At 44.9% G+C, this 19,463-nt stretch overlaps 2 protein-coding genes across 2 annotated transcripts; both read left to right on the top strand.

Moving 5' to 3' along the window:
* The first annotated feature begins 1,049 nt into the window (after positions 1-1,049).
* LOC108096366 (activating signal cointegrator 1 complex subunit 3) lies at positions 1,050-8,311 on the top strand. Its single transcript, XM_017197921.2, is given in 7 exon segments — positions 1,050-1,234; positions 1,293-2,974; positions 3,028-3,276; positions 3,279-4,002; positions 4,062-4,470; positions 4,530-7,418; positions 7,480-8,311. Coding segments are annotated over 7 exon segments (6,549 nt in total). The 5' UTR covers positions 1,050-1,103; the 3' UTR covers positions 7,945-8,311.
* Positions 8,312-9,851: 1,540 nt separating this feature from the next.
* On the top strand, positions 9,852-11,078 carry LOC108096250 (sex-lethal homolog). The gene is made up of 2 exons (XM_017197702.2): positions 9,852-9,897; positions 9,968-11,078. Exons 1-2 carry the CDS (start codon positions 9,887-9,889, stop codon positions 10,815-10,817), a joined length of 861 nt encoding a protein of 286 aa, XP_017053191.1. The 5' UTR covers positions 9,852-9,886; the 3' UTR covers positions 10,818-11,078.
* Positions 11,079-19,463: the final 8,385 nt, after the last annotated feature.

Genomic DNA, 19,463 nt, shown 5'->3' on the forward strand with positions numbered 1-19,463 from the left:
GATAAGACGGGCTCCTTGTTTATATACTCCTCTTGAATAAGAAATCTTTCCACTCTAAGATTTTCCCATTCAAAGTGGTCAATGAAGCATGTGGCGGATGAATTACCAAGAAAACTCGGGCGAATATGTGGACACTCGGTGCATAATAAACAAGAGCACACAGACAATTGCATCTTGCGCAACAAGTTTATGGGTTTATTTTGGGGTTTGTGGGGGATGGAGGTTAGTGGGCAGCCTCAAATCAAAAGCAGCTGGACACAGGTTGTAAAGTTCCTAATCGAGCTGACGAGCGACAAGTTTTGCATACGTAAATTGTTTTAGAAAAGTTAAGGAGAAAGTTAAGACAAAAGGATGAAACACTTACGATATTCACTGTCACAGAATTAAATGTTTCATGCTGCTATTTAATTTATTTATAATATATATTTATTTAATTATAAATAGTAATTCATGATCCCTTAAGTTTTTAATTTAAATGTACGTATTAAATTTATTCATCATTTTTAAGTTAAAAGACTGGATAAAATCCCTTGAATATTTGTAACGTACTTTTTCAATTCAAGATTACGATATTCAATGCAGCTTTTTTCGAAGATGTGGCAACGTTGATGGAAAAACTTAGGTTGACCAAATTTGGCGCTCAATACTGCCAGTTGTGGTTACCATTTGTACAGAACGGGATAGCGCGCAAATTTGAATTTGAAAAACGAAACCAACAACTACAATTGATTTCAAAGGTTTGGCTTAGACCTTGTAAGTTCTTGAGTAAACTCGTTCATTGGCTTTAAACTTTTAAATGCCTTACACTCTGACTTATACTCTGAATATGTACTTGTTTGCATAAATTATGTAATTGTTGTCAATGCTTTTAAAAGTTTTTAAAAGCAGTGTATGCCTTGTCCTACGTAAAAATATTTTTAATCGAAAACTGCAAATACACAATTTTAAAATTTGTTGGTTACAAATATTTGAAGGCTAATGGCCCTTAGCAAAGACGCAATCCCACGTCGCCTTTTCCAACACTGCTTCGCGGCAAACAGAATGCCAACTTGCTTGGCGATTGCCTCTTCCTCGCAAAATAACAGACATAAATAAGGATAAATATGTGGGAACCGCCACGTCTGAGTGCATCCTTGCGCACGAAAACAGAGCTGGAGGCCCGGAGCCGCCGGTTCAGCATTCTCCGGCAGGCGAGAAGCACTACCTCCGCGTCCACGACGGCAAACACCCAAGAGTAAGTTGATAGAGATTTCACCACCTGTGAAATTCCACTGACCACCGAGAACTTCCAGCAAGGATGACCAGACCATAGCCAAGCTGCTGGCTCAACTCCCTACCGAAAAGCAGCCCGCCGCCAAGGTGCAGCTGCACAAGTTGCGCAACCTGGTGCAGGAGTGCATGGGCTACGAGGAGCAGCCACAGGTGGTGGAGCACGCCGCCTTGTACCTCTTTTGGCTGCTCCTCGAGCAGCGTGTGCTTCTGGTGGCAACCACCCATCGGCTGCACGGCATGTTCGGCCAGACCTTCGACCGCAAGAAGTCGCAGATCCACGAGTGCGTCCTGGCCATCGGGGATCTGCTGGAGGAGCACGAGCGAGCCGCTCTGAAGCGATGGCAGCAGGCGCAGCGGAAGGCTCCCGGAGTGGGTCCATTGTGGGGCTCTCACATCCACGTTAAGTGCACGCCCGCCGAATGGTGTGACATCAGCCTGCTAACTGACCTCGCACCGGATGCCCTGTTGAAAAACCGCACCGTCAACAAGTTTTCAATGAAGTACAAATCCCAGTCCGCTCCGGCGGCACCCAAGCATACGGATGCCGCAAAGTTAAGTCCCGAGCTTCAGAGCCTGCTTTCGATCTCCGAGAAGTTGGACGACGAACACCTGTTGAATCGCGTTGGCGATATTTTAGGTTCCAAGCGAAGCAGTGAGGAGTTGCAAAACGAACTGATGGAGTTGCTGGGCTTCGATCACTTTGAACTAGTGATTAAACTGCTCCAGGACCGGGACAAGATCGCTCGGCAGTTGGACCAGTATGCTACGCGATCCCGTCGCGTCAAAGAGGTGAAGCAAAAGCGCATCCAGTCGGCGGCTACTGGAGGAGCGACGGAGCGCCGACCCACTGTTGCCAGTGCCGTGGTGGTACAGTCGGCGCAGGAAAAACAGCTGGGCAAGATGCAGCGGCGAGAGGAGAAGAAGCTGCACCGCATTATGCGAAGCATCAAGGACGAAGAACCCGAAGACGATCCCAACTGTGCGGTGGCCGTTTCCGTCCAACAACTGCGCATGAATCACCAGCGGAAGCTTTTGGAGGCCGCACAGCGGGAGCCTTTGCTGCTAAGCACCAAGGCGGAAAAGGAGGCTTACAAACAGAACATGCACAACCAGCCCATTCACTATCCCTATGTGTTTGACAGTCAGCTGTTGGCCAAACAGCACGCCGGATTCATTGGCGGCAGCAGGATTACGTTGCCAGACAATGCCCAGCGTATCGACAACAAACAGTGGGAGGAAGTCAAGATCCCCGCGAGTGAGCCACCTCCACTTTCAGTGGGCAACAAGCGCATCCAAATCGAAGAACTGGACGATGTGGGAAAGCTTGCGTTTGCCAACTGCAAGGAACTGAATCGCATCCAGTCAGTGGTCTATCCTGTGGCCTATCACAGCAATGAAAACATGCTGGTATGTGCGCCCACGGGAGCGGGAAAAACCAATGTGGCCATGTTGTCCATTGTACACACGATTCGATGCCATCTCGAGCAGGGAATCATCAACCGGGACGAGTTTAAGATCGTTTACATAGCTCCAATGAAGGCGCTGGCCTCTGAAATGGTTGAAAACTTCTCCAAGCGTCTGAAATCATTACAAATTGCTGTGCGAGAGTTGACGGGAGACATGCAGCTAACCAAGGCGGAGATGGCTGCCACTCAAATCTTGGTTACTACTCCAGAAAAATGGGACGTGGTTACCAGAAAAGGTAAACAAGTTTAAGTTTAATTAGTACCTTGTATTAGTTTTGGTTTCTTGCAGGTAGCGGAGATGTGGCTTTGATTAGCTTAGTAAAGCTTCTCATTATTGATGAGGTTCATCTGCTGCACGGCGAACGAGGTCCTGTAGTGGAGGCTCTCGTGGCCCGCACACTCCGCCTCGTTGAATCCTCGCAGTCGATGATTCGCATTGTGGGTCTGTCTGCCACCCTGCCAAATTACATTGATGTGGCCCACTTCCTGCGTGTGAATCCCATGAAGGGCCTCTTCTACTTCGATTCCCGTTTCCGACCGTTCCACTGGACACCAACTTCGTAGGCATCAAGTCCGTGAAGCCGCTGCAGCAGATCGCCGACATGGATCAGTGTTGCTACCAGAAGTGCGTTGAAATGGTGCAGCAGGGCCACCAGATTATGGTCTTTGTTCATGCTCGAAATGCCACTGTGCGAACGGCAAATGTGATACGTGAATTGGCCCAGCAGAACAACACTAGCGCTGTGTTTTTGCCGAAAGTTTCGCAAGCCCATGGATTGGCCATGCGATCGATACAAAGAAGTCGGAATAAGCAACTGGTTGACCTATTCTCCTGTGGACTTGCCATGCACCATGCGGGAATGCTGCGCGCCGATCGTCAGATGGTTGAAAAGTACTTTGTCGAAGGTCACATATCAGTGCTTGTCTGCACGGCTACCCTCGCCTGGGGTGTCAATCTGCCGGCACACGCTGTCATTATCCGAGGAACGGATATCTACGATGCCAAGCACGGCAGCTTCGTGGATCTGGGAATTCTCGATGTGCTGCAGATCTTTGGACGAGCCGGTCGCCCGCAGTTCGACAAAAGTGGCGTGGGCACCATTATCACCAGTTACGATAAGCTGAATCACTATCTTTCGCTGCTTACAAATCAATTCCCCATCGAATCCAACTTTGTAAACTGCCTAGCTGACAATTTGAATGCAGAGATAGGTCTGGGCACGATTACCAATGTGGAGGAAGCTATCGAGTGGCTCAGCTACACGTGAGTTGGTATTATTTATTTATAAAATGTATGCGATTACATTCCATTTTTGTTTTTAGTTACCTCTTTGTGAGAATGCGCATCAATCCCCATGTTTATGGCATCGAGTATTCAGAACTGCAAAAGGATCCCACGCTGGAAGCTCGCCGAAGAGCTCTTATCATGTCCGCCTCGATGAGTCTGGACAAGGCGCGGATGATGCGCTTCAACCAGCGAACTATGGACATGAACATCACCGACTTGGGCCGCACTGCCTCGCATTTCTACATCAAGTACGATACTGTGGAGACGTTCAATGAGTTGATGAAGCCATTTATGAATGAAGCTGAGATTTTAGCCATGATTTCTCAGGCGCAGGAGTTTCAGCAGCTCAAGGTGCGCGATGATGAGATGGAGGAACTGGACGAGTTGAGAAGCTACTACTGTAAGATAAAACCCTACGGAGGAAGTGAGAATATCCATGGCAAGGTAGCTATCAAAATTGTTGTATTTACGTTCGTCATGCAAATTTTTTTTCTCTTTGCCAGGTGAACATTCTTATTCAGACATATCTATCTAATGGCTATGTCAAGTCCTTTTCACTGAGCTCCGACATGTCCTACATTACCACAAACATAGGAAGAATAACCAGAGCACTGTTTTCTATTGTATTGCGTCAAAATAATGCAGTCTTGGCAGGACGCATGCTGCAGCTGTGCAAAATGTTTGAACGACGGCAATGGGATCTTGACAGCCATCTGCGACAGTTTCCCGCAATCAATGCGGAAACCATTGACAAGCTGGAGCGACGTGGCTTGAGTGTTTACCGATTGAGGGACATGGAGCAGCGAGAGTTGAAGGAGTGGCTACGAAGCGATCGCTATGCAGAGCTGGTTATCCGCTGTGCGCAGGAACTGCCAATGCTGGAAGTGGAGGCCAGTCTGCAGCCCATTACAAGAACGGTGCTTCGCATCAAAGTAGACATCTGGCCCAGTTTCAGTTGGAACGATCGCGTTCACGGCAAGACGAGTCAGAGTTTCTGGCTATGGATTGAGGATCCCGAATCCAACTACATTTATCACTCGGAACTGTTCCAGCTCAGCAAAAAGTTGGTGATAAGCGGTCAGTCCCAGCAGCTGGTTATGACCATTCCGCTGAAGGAGCCACTGCCGCCGCAATACTACATTCGAGTGAGCAGCGACAGCTGGCTGGGCAGCACAACATGCATTCCATTGTCCTTCCAGCACTTGGTGCTGCCGGAACATCATCCGCCACTAACGGAACTTCTACCACTTCGCCCACTGCCAGTCAGCTGTCTTAAGAACGTCCTCTACGAATCCCTCTACAAGTTCACCCACTTCAATCCCATCCAGACGCAAATCTTTCACTGCCTCTACCACACCGACAATAATGTGCTGTTAGGTGCTCCGACTGGAAGTGGTAAGACTATTGTGGCTGAGATAGCGATCTTCAGAGCACTCAACCAGAACCCAAAGTGCAAAGTGGTGTACATAGCTCCGCTTAAAGCGTTGGTGAAGGAAAGGATCTCCGACTGGGAGCAGCGTTTCCAGCGTTCCTCATTGGGTCTCAAAGTGGTGGAGCTGACAGGCGACGTCACGCCAGATATCCAAGCTATCCGGGAATCACAGCTGATCGTAACCACGCCGGAGAAATGGGACGGTATCAGTCGATCCTGGCAGACGAGAGAATATGTGCAGCATGTTTCCCTGATCGTCATCGATGAGATCCACCTGTTGGGCGAAGATCGTGGACCGGTCATCGAAGTGATTGTTTCCCGCACAAACTTTATCAGCTCACATACGGGTCGAGCAATTAGAATCGTGGGATTATCCACGGCACTTGCCAACGCCCAGGATTTGGCGAACTGGCTGGGCATCACCAAGATGGGTCTGTACAACTTTAAGCCCTCGGTTCGTCCGGTTCCGTTGCAGGTGCACATCAACGGATTCCCGGGTAAACACTATTGCCCTCGCATGGCGACAATGAACAGGCCAACTTTCCAGGCTATTCGCACCTACTCCCCGTGTGAGCCGACAATCGTTTTTGTATCCTCACGTCGGCAGACGAGACTGACTGCCCTGGATCTGATAACCTTCGTAGCAGGTGACGCCAATCCCAAGCAGTTCCTACACATCGCGGAGAATGAAATGGAGCTGATTCTGCAGAACATTCGCGATCAGAACCTCAAGTTCTGCCTGGCCTTTGGTATTGGATTGCATCACGCCGGTCTGCAGGAGCAGGATCGAAAGTGTGTGGAGGAGCTCTTCCTCAACCGGAAGATCCAAGTGCTTGTAGCCACTGCCACGCTTGCGTGGGGCGTCAACTTGCCCGCCCATTTGGTGGTGATCAAGGGCACGGAGTACTTCGACGGCAAGGTGAAGAAGTACGTGGACATGCCCATTACGGATGTGCTGCAGATGATGGGTCGAGCTGGTCGACCGCAGTTCGACAACGAAGGCGTGGCCGTGGTCCTGGTGCATGACGAAAAGAAGAACTTCTACAAAAAGTTCCTGTACGATCCATTCCCCGTGGAGTCCAGTCTGCTGGGCGTGCTGCCGGAGCACATTAATGCCGAGATCGTGGCAGGAACGGTTCAGTCAAAGCAGGCGGCTCTGGACTACCTCACTTGGACTTACTTCTTTAGGCGATTGCTGCGAAATCCTTCTTACTATCAGTTGGAGGGAGTGGAGCCGGAAAATGTGAATGCCTTTATGTCCAACCTGGTCGAGCGCGTGGTCTACGAACTATCTAGTGCCGCCTGTCTGGTGGAGCGTGATGATTGTCTCGTCCCAACCTTCTTGGGTCGAATCAGTTCCTACTATTATCTGTCGTATCGCACAATGAAGCACTTCCTGGAGGATCTGCAGCCGGGCATGGGCCCCAAGGAGGTTCTCCTGGCCATTGCCGATTCATATGAATTCGATCAGCAACCCGTTCGGCATAACGAGGACAAGTATAACGAGCAGATGGCCGGAACGAGTCGCTTTAGGCCTCCATCCGCATCCTGGGACTCGCCATACACGAAGACATTCCTCCTGCTTCAGGCTCACTTCAGTCGACATTCGCTTCCCAATTCGGATTATCTGACGGATACAAAATCAGCCCTGGATAACGCCACTCGAGTGATGCAGGCGATGGTGGACTATACAGCGGAACGCGGATGGCTCTCCACCACCTTAGTAGTGCAGCAGCTGATGCAGTGCGTCATTCAGGCGCGTTGGTTCGACGGCAGCGAGTTTCTCACGTTGCCAGGAGTGAACGAGGGAAATCTGGATGCCTTTTTGAACATACCACACGACGATCACGACTATTTAACTCTGCCCGTGCTCAAAGAGCTCTGCAGAAAGGAATACGAAGTGCTGGCCAGGCCGCTGCGAGATGCCTTCGACGAACACGAGATCGAGCAGATGTATAAGGTAGGTGTTGAAGTCACTGATCTTTGGATATATTTCTTAAAATATCTTATGATTCCTGCAGGTAATTCAAGACTTGCCCGAGATAGCTTTGCTAATATCCGTGGAGGGTCGTTATATGGAGGACGAGTACGCCAAGCGACCGTTGTCACTTTCTGGCGACACGAAAGGCGAATGGATGCCACTGCACGCCAACGAAGACTATGTCCTTACTGTAAACCTTCAGCGTCTGAATACCGGTGGACAGCGAAGAGCTGCTGGACAGAGTTACACAGTTCACTGCCCCAAATACCCCAAGCCCAAGAATGAAGCCTGGTTCCTCACACTGGGCTCCCAAGCCAATGATGAGCTCCTGGCCATGAAACGGGTTACAATTCGCGGACAGCGCTGCTCCAACCGCATTTCTTTCCAGGCAACTCCGCGACGAGGACGACTGCAGCTCACATTGTACTTGATGTCCGATTGCCTTATCGGATTTGACCAGCAGTACGATCTGCATTTCGAGATTATCGATGCAAAAGAAGTCTAAAAGATCCCATTAGAAAATTTATCAAAGCGAATATCGTAGCATTCTGTAGATTTGAGGCTCAACCTTTAGTAAATGGTGTTCAACGATTAATCGATGAGCATCTCCCGTTGATGCATATGTTTTATAAGTCCTTTTCACAGCCACTGTTAGCACACCTAAAGTTTGTAGTCAGACTAAACTTGCGTATTTATTGTGTGATCCTCCATGATATGTATAACATTTTTATCATTAGTCACTTGCTTCGACACGAAGCTCCTTTGTTAACCGACCATGTAGAACTGGCATCCATAAATGAACAACTTTCTATGAATTTATGAAGTGAAGATTTTTATTACGTGAAGTTAATAAAGTTTGTATTAAAAGTGCACTCAAGTCTGTTTCAGTCATTTCAGTCGGAAGTTTGCAACGCAGTGAAGGAGTCACCTCAGACCCCATAAAGTGTATATATTCTTGATCAGCATCCCATTTTGAAGTACTAGGCGAACAAAATGCAATAGTAATTTTTTATATAAAGTTCTTTGAATACGACCAAATAAAAAATGATACGTGGCCACCTAGTAAGGTATTCTGTTGGCCTGGTACTATCCTAGTCCCAATCCAATCACTACTTTTCGGATTTCTTACTTATTTCCATGGAAAGAATTCCTACAAATTTCTTGGAAAACAATTGCAACAATTTCATGGTATAGAGTATGCCCACAATTAAAACTCGCATCTAATACATTCTGTTGGAAGAGGACACCAAACTAAAACCTACAGAATCAAGATCCGCAGCAGCATAAAATATACATCTTCAGAATATATGAATCATTAATCCTTGAATAAAAAGCGCTTTTAATCGTCCAAATATACCAGCTAGGAACCATTTGTTTTGCCCGCTGCTAAGTTATTCGCTGCGAAAATATGTAAACGACCCACCTCATCCATCTGGATGTATTGTTTACGTGAGGCGTCTTTTAATGGCGAGTTTTATCTGGGTCCTGCCCATTTCTGGTACGCTCCCCACTCCCGCACACATGGCGCTGAGAAATGTAAGCATATTCCAGTGATTAATGCAGATGCCCACCACATCGGACGAATGCGAGTCCGGCGATCCCCAAGGGGAGTCCTTGAGTGGCGGGAGGATAAGGCTTCGAGTCCCTGTACTCCTCCCGCAAACGGTTGAGTAATTAAACTTGATTAATTGTCTAGTCAGCATGAAGGTAAAAATCGGCGTAGCCGGGATAACAAAACGGAAATGGAAATTAATTAATATGAGGCTAAGTAAAACAAAAAGAAATAATGAACAAGTTTACTTTGGCAAATCGAAGTTGGCTCACCCAAGGGATATTCGATGGTTGATCACTTCCCTTCGCAATCAGTAAGTTCAAGTGCCATATTGGGCTTACCGAAATAAGCAACATCCAATTTATTTCTCACCTGCACAGTTTTTACATTCCTCGGTGCAGTTCTCCCACCTTCGAATCGGCAACGTTGAAATTCCATAATCAGCAAACAAATAAATAAACAGCTGGAAAACTTATCAGAAACTTTTGCACCTTGTGCCCATAAAGGGTTTCATTTTGTCTTGGCACGCCAACTTCTCAGCCAAATCAGCGATGGCAGCCAGTGAAATTTATTTAATTTGCATCCACAAGTTGGAAGAGGTCATGCCGCCAGCTTTCAAGATATAAGTCGGTACACATATATATAAATTATAAACTTATTTTTAAAAATAGTACCATTAGATTTATTAGTTAGTTGATTTTCTGATCAAGTTCATGTTTGCCTATCGATTTAGTTTACTTAGAAGTAGAATTATATAGTAGGCGGTCAATACTGATGATTTTAACATCAATCAGATAGTGTTGTAAAGTCATAAGCCTTATTTTATTTGACAGCAGATTTTGGAACCTTCGTAATTTATTTTATCCGTTCGAAAAGCCTCATAAACATATTTATAATGAGTACTAAGTACGTACTTAAAAATTGGCTGGAATATTTTATTTTTTAATTATTTTCTATGAACCGTAACCGAGGACAGCATGAGACCCAAGTCGGTGATCAACTCAAAAATGTCGCCAGACCGAGAGCCGCGTGGAACGAGCCCGAGTAATCAGAAGGGCAGGGGCATCAACCGAAAAACCTCCCCGCCAGGATTTAGTGCCCAGGATTCAAGTCACCAGAAGGTGCAATGGAGTTTTGCCAGCTTTGAAGGATCCCCAACCGGAGGACGAACGCCACCGCGCGTGGATGAAATCGCAAGACGTGGAGACCTGACGAACCTGATCATCAACTACATGCCGCAGGACATGATGGAATCGGAGTTGTATGATTTGTTTTCCAACTTCGGCGAGATCCGGAAGCACAAGGTTGTGCGTCATGTCGACTCGGGATTGAGTGCCTGCTACGGCTTCGTGGAGTTCATCTCCGCCCGCCAGGCGACGGCGGCCGTGAACGCCCTCGATGGATACCAGGTGCGCAACAAGAACCTCAGGGTGGCCTACGCCCGACCACCGGGAGATCTTAACAGGAATAGCAACCTCTATATATCCCACTTGCCGGCCTTCATGGACGAGCAGAGAGTGCGCGACCTGTTCTCCTCCTACGGCCCCGTTATGGATGTGAATGTCCTGCGGAACAAGTACACCAAAAGATCCCGTGGCGTGGCCTTCGTGCGGTTCGAGCATTATCGGGATGCTGAGATGGCCAGGCACAACCTGGATCAGCACCTTTTGAACGGCGCCTATAAGCCCATAACGGTCAAGTACGCCGAACGCCAGGCTGAGAGCCATCGCACCTCCAATGGCCTCCAGTTTCGTTTCCAACAGCAGCCCCCTTATAAACGCCGCCAGGATCAGGAAACCAGACAGGAGCCAAAGCGGTCTCGCTGATTCGTCTCTCCGTTTTAGGTTTTACTATGAAACCAAAACATCTTTTCATACAGTTCTTGTTTTATATTTGACAGACTATTTTGGCAATTTGCATTGCTGTTGCAATGTGTTGACAGTTTTCACCACGTCCTGCCGAGATTTTTATATAATGTATGAATATCGCAATGCAAATGATGCATCTTTACCATGTTCCAAATCAAAATATCATAAATATTAGCAAGAAATCGATGTCATTTTAGACCTTGCAAACATTTTTGAAAACATTTCTTTATTATTTGTTTATATATTTGTTTAAATATTTATCAAATTAGTCATTGCTTTTATAATTTAGTATCTGCAAGCCGAAATCGCTTATATACAATTAATTCAAAGCATTGGGCAAGCTCAGTTTTAATTCAGAATCGAATCCCGAATAAGCTGCATTCTGCATTTATCCCCGCCTTTCTTTAGGTAGTCCAACCCAATTAATTTCGGTCTTAACGTATTCATTCAGTTATGCATTTGGCTGCCCTCTGTTTTTAACCTTGCGTACATAAATAATTCATTATTTTGCCGCAGGAGTTTCCCTTATCGTTTGCAAACAAGCCACTCCTACAGACACGAGATCCTCCGTTCCTAAAAAAATTAACAGCTTTATCAATAGCCTTGTACCCTTAAAATACCCACGGGCTGCCAGTTGGCCAAAAAAGGAGCGCCTGATTCGGTTTCAGTTTCTGATTTCGATTTCGGGATGCATGCAAAAGTTCGCGAGTCAAATAAATAATGAAAACAAAGGGCGCATAAATATTTGAAGATCGCAAACCGAATAAGCGCAAAGGTCCACGAAAGTAGGTGGGAAACAAGTGAATTGAAAATTATTTCCAATTCGTTTGCTTTTCTCATTATAATTGAGGCGCAAAGTTGCCTCTGCATCTGGGCTTTTGCATCTTTTTCGGTTTCTCGGATTGTTTCCCTTTCGAACGCTGCTCTTGTTTCAGCCTCTGGTTCATTCAGATTTAACTTACAGATTTTGTTCACTTTCCTTTGGTTTACAAGGGCCCTTCCTGTGTCGGTTCAGTATACGCTTTTTAGAGCCTCTTTAGGTCTTGCATAATCTTCAGGTGGCTTAAATTCCACAGAAATACTGACTCATATGAATTCAATTTAATATCTGTGCAATTTGTTGCACATTTTTATAGCTAAGTAACATTTTTAGTGACTAAATGTATTACTTAAAAGTAAATCGTCTGACGCTATTCAATTAAATCAAGTTTTTTAATATATTCAAATAACAAAATAAGTAACTAATTTAAAAGGTTTGAAAAATTTTTAAGAAGAGAATTTTCAAATAAAGCATTTGTTTACCGAATTTGCATAACAAAAACTAAAGCAAAACAAGTATATCTTCCGTTTAGGAAAAATCAGTTTGGTAATATAGTAAAAAAAATAAATAAAACTAAATAACAAAGACATAATGAAACCTACAATTGAGAACAATTGAATTTTAGCTTCATCTTGTGCTAGAAATGCAAATCAAATTTTCACTTCCTTTTGTTTACAATTTTCATTTCATTTTTCTTGGAACAGTTGCTCTCGTCCCTAGAAAAAGAAGGAATCCTTGGAGGAAAAGGGCTGCAACCCCTTGATAAGCAGATTATACGCTTTTCACCATTTCCATCCTTTTTCGCCGTTTTCTCTTATGGCGGAGAATGTTTTGAGGATTTTCATTTTGGCTCCGTGTATTGTTGTATTGACATTTGTGGCATATTGTTTTCGACGGGGATTTTTTATCGAAAAAAAAAAAACAATTTGCCCACAATCAAAATCATATAACTTTAAATTATTTTCGAGTGTCAAGAAGTGAAATGTCTTCTTCGATTTGCTGATTTTCTGCTTATTTTTCTTCATCTTAAAGTGTTTTATTTGAACATTTTTCCTTACTGATTCCGACTCATTTGTCTTGCTTTGTCCGCAAGCATTAAGAAAACAGACTGGCCACAAATTGGCAAGGGAGGGAAAAGCCACGGAGGCTAAAAAGCTTGTCAACCAAGCCGCCCACAAGCGTCACGTCAGGATAATTAAGAAATTTTTCAGTTGCCTCCTCTGGACCCAAGTTTTCTGCCCCTCGGTTGACTTGGTGGTGCGACTTTCGCTATCGAAATAAATGGAAATTGATTGAATTCCATTAGGCCAGGCAACGAATCGAACCGAACGCCTGCCTTTCAAATTAGGCAAAAACTAATGAGCTATGCACATGACCATCGACAGCAGGCATTAAATGTTGTCCAGCTTCCAACTATCATTTTCGGGGGGAGAAGAATTACGTTCAGGAAAAGGAATTTCACTTCCCTGAGGAAAATATTGAGTCATCAACGTTCTTCTGAGGGAGTTTCTTGAGTTTGGGGAGGAGTTTAACCACTGCTGGTCCGGTAATGGGTTCCCATTACAGGGTTCAATGGCCTGCAGTTCCTTTTTTATTGAGTTCCAGTCATTGGACAAGAGGTGAAGTATAAGTTTTTCCATTTTCAGAAAGGTTCTGAAATAATTGTAAGAGGTTTTTCAATAAGTATATATTTTATTTTAAGAAGAAATAATGATATCTAGTAATAGGGTTCCCATAAGCAGCTTTTATCAATAGGGTTGCCTGACTCTTTTTGCACATGGACACATTATGAACTCCAGCTTCAACTCCTTTACCAAATGATAAAGTAGCAACAAGGACCTTGGAAGGGTCACATAATTTGCAGGGAACCGTGACGGGATTGTCAGCCAGTCCGTCAGTGAAATCAGTGCAACGCATGCGTGCCCCATTCATCATCGTCAGTGGCACACACTCAACTCAACTCTAACTCAACATATTGTTGCAACATATTTTACGTGAGGGGTTACCGTAGCTTCCCCCCTTTCACCTCCCAAATTGCTCCTGCCTGCGTGGAGATTTTTTCAATTTTTAGCGAAAATTACATCATCACTTATGCTGAATGAGATTTCCGCTCGCTCCTGACTCGGTGAATTATTAAAAAATTTCTTTGTCAACAAATCACTTGGCTCTGGGGTTTGGGGCCCTTCACTAAATAAGGCGTAGGTCATACACACACATGCGATTTACATTAGCCGCTCCCCTTAGCCATCAACACACAACACACAACGCACAAAAAATAAAATTTAAAAACGTCGCAAAGAAATTTGTTAACGTTGGAGGGTTGTTTTGCCAGCTTTTGTTGCGTGGTAGGTTGAAACCCCCCGATGATGTATGACGGCTAAGGTGGAAAATCGTTCCAAACATAATTCTGTTTGCCTAACACCTACATCAGTCGCATAAATCTCGTGGCTCTTTAATTCTGATTTTGGGCCTGGGCTGCTTAAAGCCCTCTCTTCTCCCAGCCCTAATTTTTTGGTCCAAGCGCCTGCGGCAGTCGTTGACAAATTCAATAATTTTTCCCATTACAAAGGGAGACTTTCAGGTGGGCGGTTTCGTTTGTGGGCGGGCGAGCCTTGTTTTTGTCTGACGAAAGCGACCAAAATTGATTGACGCTGATTTGAGTGTGCGAAGGCGGCAGGGAAAGTCCCTGGCTAAATTTAATTTCGCCCCAAAAGAAAAATCACACGAAATCGACACCTGCCGAGGCGCCGGAAAATAATCAAAATAAAATATGGATTTTCCTTTGTTCCACGCACCCGAGGGCGAATCGAGTTAGAAGCGAGTGACTAGATGGCAAGGAGGCGAGCAGGTCCTGCGAACGAGTCTACCAATCTGCAATTTGTCTTGGCGGATGTGCGGGTGTGATGGCGGTGTGTGTGTGTGCTTGTGAGTCTTCTAAGCCGCTCGGCAAACAAGCGGAAGTTTCCCCACGATGCGTTAATACTCGAAAATTTGTGATAAGTCCGGGTCCTTCCACCCAGCAGATAATGTAGGAAAGCTGGTTTCCCGGAGGGTCGGGGGTTTTCCTATGGGTAGGGTTAAAAGATGGCTACGATTGCCGAGGTTCGCCAGCCAACAATAAGTTCATTCAAAGCTTTATGGTTCAGTTGGCCCAGATCCAGTTTGAGTTGAAAAGATTTAAAACATGAGTGCTTACTTAGATATTGAAAAAGTTTTCCTTAAAGCTTATTAAATTCTATATTTCCACAAAATCATAGGTCCTTAAAGCTCATTCAAAATGAATTATTTTAAGAATGACATTTGTATTTGTCAATTTTTATTTTAAACCTATGATTAAATAATGTTTTCCTTGGTATGCAAGCCCAGCTTTCCTTAAGAAAACAATACTTTGCCCAGACTTCTGCAAATAGGTTCATTTCCTTTTCCCCCTTCCCAGCCATTATTTGCACTTCTTATCGATATGAAGGAACTGCACTTGGCGGAACGGAACACAAAGTTGGGGCCACAAATAATTCGAAAGTTGCCGAGATAAGCGCCGAACATTGGCAGCCGAAAATAATTTGCCAAGCGCGGAATGCCAAAAGTTGGGCGGAACGGGAAGCCGAGACCAAAAATTGCAGACACATTACCGCGCTTCAATTTCAATAATGTGGAACACTCGAGTGTGAACACAAACGTGCTCCGAAAACTATTCTGGGTCGAAATAGTTTGCCAACACATCTGTTGGCATCTCCGGCAAAAGAAAGGCCAAAAATTGGTATTATTGAACAGCAATAAATTTGACTAGAGCACAGGAAGCGAGTGTGGATCGAACAAGAGCTGTGAAAGGCTAATGGGGATTGTGATTCGAATTGGTATGGGTATTGGGTATTGGGCAAAACAAAAACCAACTTTCGGCCAAAAATGGGTAAAAGTTTTAATTACCCATAAAGATGTTCGTACACGAAACAAAAACTACTACTACAAGGGGGAAAAATCGAAGCGAAGGAGCAGAAAGGATGCTGGTGGAGGAAAGAAAACCATTGGCAAAGTGTTATGGCAAATGATTCGGTCTCGCCTCGATGGAGAGGCTCAAAATGTAATCGACAGGAGCAGGCAGGCAGGTCCTGGAAATGGTTTCAAGGAGTGCGCTCCCCTCGTAAAGATCATAACGCATTAAATTGGCCCACAAATTGGCCTCCTCTTGGCCTGGCCCATTTTTCAGAAATCAATGGCCAATAAGTAGGCAACGGCCAAATCGTTTTCTGGTCAGTCAGCCGCCGCCGCTTCTGTTGTTGAGTAATCGCAATTTGGCAAGCCAGTTGCTCGCTGCTCGACCAGCAGCTCAACTGCTCCTTTGCACTGTCATCCGTGGCCAGGACACGCCCTCGAGATATCCTTGGCTGTTGTTGTGTGTCGGGCTTTGAGAAGTTAAGAATTCAATTGACCACGAAATCAAGATTATTGTACGAGCTGTAGAGCTGAAGAGCTGAAAAGCTGAACAGCTGAACAGCTGAAGTGGGTGGCCGAGTGGGAGTGGAAGTGGCCTTCTTTTTCCCATCGCCCCCGGTGGCGTTTTGAAGTTTATCCCCGGCCAGTCGGAAGTGCCAGCGGCTATCCACTGACCACCGACCGACTGTCTTAACGTTTCCGAGAAGTGGCCATTGAAACCTCAAAGAGCGGTGGCGAAGCGATGAGCTGGAAAGTGTCGGATAAATCCAATTTCGTCTGCAGCATTCGACTTATTAAACTGTCAGAGGGGATTCATTAGGTGTCAGGACAATTAGAGTCGAGAAAGAGTTGCCAGTGAGATGATGAGTTTGAGTTTCGGGATGTCAAGAAGTTGGATTGGTTGCCAATTAAGTTATAGCCGTGAAGGTGGGAAGTGTGAAGTGATAAAACTTTTGAAGAGCCATGAAATTAAAGCGGAATTATAGTTCCATGACAATAAATGATAGGTAAAAAAATGAACAAGTATGTTTTAAAACCATTCCTATATAAATCTCACAAATTCCCTTATAAATTCCTTGTTAAACAAGCACTTAATCTCAAGTAAATACGTATCTAGATTTCATTCAAATTAAATTATTGACCAATTCCCCCTCTAATAGCTTCTGTCCGTTGTTTCCCATGCTAATAAAATATCTATTTACACTTTCCATCATATTTCATTCCACAGTTTGCTCAGTTTCCGAAAACATTATGTCTGGCAGCATTCAATTAGCAGGCAGGTTGCGACCATCAGCCAAACTGGGGCAGCATATAGCCAAAACTGGATTCGATTGGGCGATGTCCATGTCCAGTTTTGGTTAATTGAATGCAAACAAAACAAAACGCAGCGGAAATGCTGCTCAAACACGCTAGCCGACGGCAGTGAAAGTGGGAATTCGGGGGCAGCCAACCCCTAAATATTATTTATGCCCCCCAACGAATATTGACCGTTCATTTCGGGGCTTTTAACGCCTGGAACGGAACGACTCTGTTTGCCCGCTTCAGTTTGGGTGCGCCGACGGACAATATTTATTAACTCGTGACCGGTTAGTGGTTAGTGGGCCGAGCATTTAACATCCGCCGGCCGCTGATTGTTGGTGTCGCCTTGCACGGAAATTAGTGAAATTGTATCGTCCTCGACTCCGTCGCTCCGAGGTTGTAACTTAATTAAGTCCAAGTCGATTTGGGCGGGGCAGCAGCTGCTACTTGGCCAGAAGTCGAGCAATTGACACAGTGACACCAAGGAACCAGTGTCCTGTGGTCTTCGCCCATGCATGGCCGCAATGTTTACATAACTCATCCTTTCTAAGGCAGGTCGAAAAAGGTATAAATGTTTAAGGGAATACTTTGTCATAGACAAAATAGGTAGAGGAATAAGTATAAAATTCGAATGTATTTATGCATTAAAAAAATATTTTTAAGGAAATTCCAAATTATTTATTTTTAAATAAACGCTTAATAAAACTCTATTAAATTCAAAGAGTATTCCAAGTTCGTCTTTTCCAGCTCCATTCCTCATGTAGTTAATTTTTTGTGTGTTACGATTTTTCGCCCTTTCATGTTAAGGCAGCATAATTTTCAGGCATTTAGCCCGGCCAACCCGGAAGCATTTGGCTTAAATGTCTGGTCATTTGTAAATAGTTCGTGTCCACAGCCGCAGACGCAACACTTGACGGAAATGGCCAAGAAATGAGCCTCCGTTTGCTCGACCGCACCAAAATGTCACGACTTTCACCTGGCGGGAAAACCCTCATCCTTCCGCTCGAGGTGTGTTTTCGTCCTGTTGACTTGGCCAGAAATTAGCACAACATTAAATAACACGATTTTGTCGCCGTGATAAGCCTGACTCGCATATTTGTTTACGGCGACCTGCCCTGACATGAGTTATGATCTTGTAATAATTTGGAGGGGGGCGCACCCCATGCATATTTTATGGAATACGCTTTAATGGGTTCAGCGGATGAGTTATGTCTTACTCGGACTTAGTTTGGACTAATTAGGTTAACTATGTAGAGAGAGGATGGGCAAGAAGTAGATAGTTTTGGGTTGTAGACTTGTATATTAAGTTAGTTTACAGAGTTTTTTTAAGACTACCATAAAAATATTCTAGTAAGTTGTGGAGGTAGAACTCTACTTATAGGTCGATGCAATCCTCTCAATTACCAAATCCATTGATATTATGTTTTCTTATTGCCTTTGTTTTATTTGTTAAATATAAAACTCTTAAAACAAATTAAACTATATTTAAGACTTGAAAATATCGAATGAGTAAATGTTTTTTTCACTTTCCTTTTTTAGCGATAACCTATAGTTTTTTTCTGGGGCTTAATAAAATATAGAAGAGTGTTTTAGTTAATCAAAGCTCTTTAACAGAAAGTAGTAACTTTGGTATTTTGTTGCCCCTCTAATGAATTCACTTTCCTTTAGCACAGTGCCTTTGCATAAAAGTGTTCCACAATTAGCCGACTCCCACTCATTTGGAGCGGGGACCTAGAAAACTTAACTTCTTTTCTGGTAAATGGCAGGCATTTGTTCCCACATCCAGGACAGTTGGACCGTCAGCCAGTCAGTCGGTGAGTGAGGGAGTTGGTCTGACTGCCTTTGGGAGGCCGAGGAGCTGCGGTCGTTCATTTCACGGCCCGGATCATCAATAACTCATGCCGGGCCAATTTGTATACTTTGGACAGTTTTGTGTTCGGCGTTCGCTTCTTGGCTCTTGACTTTTGGCCAGCGGTGGAGCAATGAGCGGAGAATAGGCTCGCCGGCCGAGACTGAAGCCACATTTCAAAAACAGTTTCCAGGGCATAAATCACTGGGTGCTCCAGCAGTCTGGAGATTCGAGGACGCGGGAGCTCGGGGTGAAATCGGGGAACAGTTCGATTTGCCAGCTTCGAAAGTTTTCCGGTTCCCTCTGTCGCTGTCTTCATTTCGATGGCTGTTTTTCCCCGACTTCTTTTGGCTCCTGTTGGTTCTTTATCATAGGGTAAATTGATTTTTTGTTTTGCCCAAGCCAAAAATAACGATAAATTGGGCAGATGTCACCGAGCGAGAAGAGAGGCCGAAACTACCAAACTGAGTTGAGTTGAGTTATAGTTGTACTTGATGTGTGGCTTTCAGTTACCTGCTCTCGTTTTGGCCGGCTTGGCGTATATCGTCGCCTAATTTGTGGAAAATTGAGATTTATGGCCGGCAGTTCGATTCGTCTAGCTCTTAAAGTTGGCAAACAAATTAAAGAAATCCGGAGGCAGAGCGGGTTGAGCCAGATCCCTCTTAATTATGATTAATGACCGGCTAATGACTGTTTTCGCCCTTCG

This window comes from Drosophila ficusphila, unplaced genomic scaffold, assembly GCF_018152265.1.
Source record: "Drosophila ficusphila isolate 14025-0441.05 unplaced genomic scaffold, ASM1815226v1 contig_791, whole genome shotgun sequence".
NCBI classification, from domain to species: domain Eukaryota; kingdom Metazoa; phylum Arthropoda; class Insecta; order Diptera; family Drosophilidae; genus Drosophila; species Drosophila ficusphila.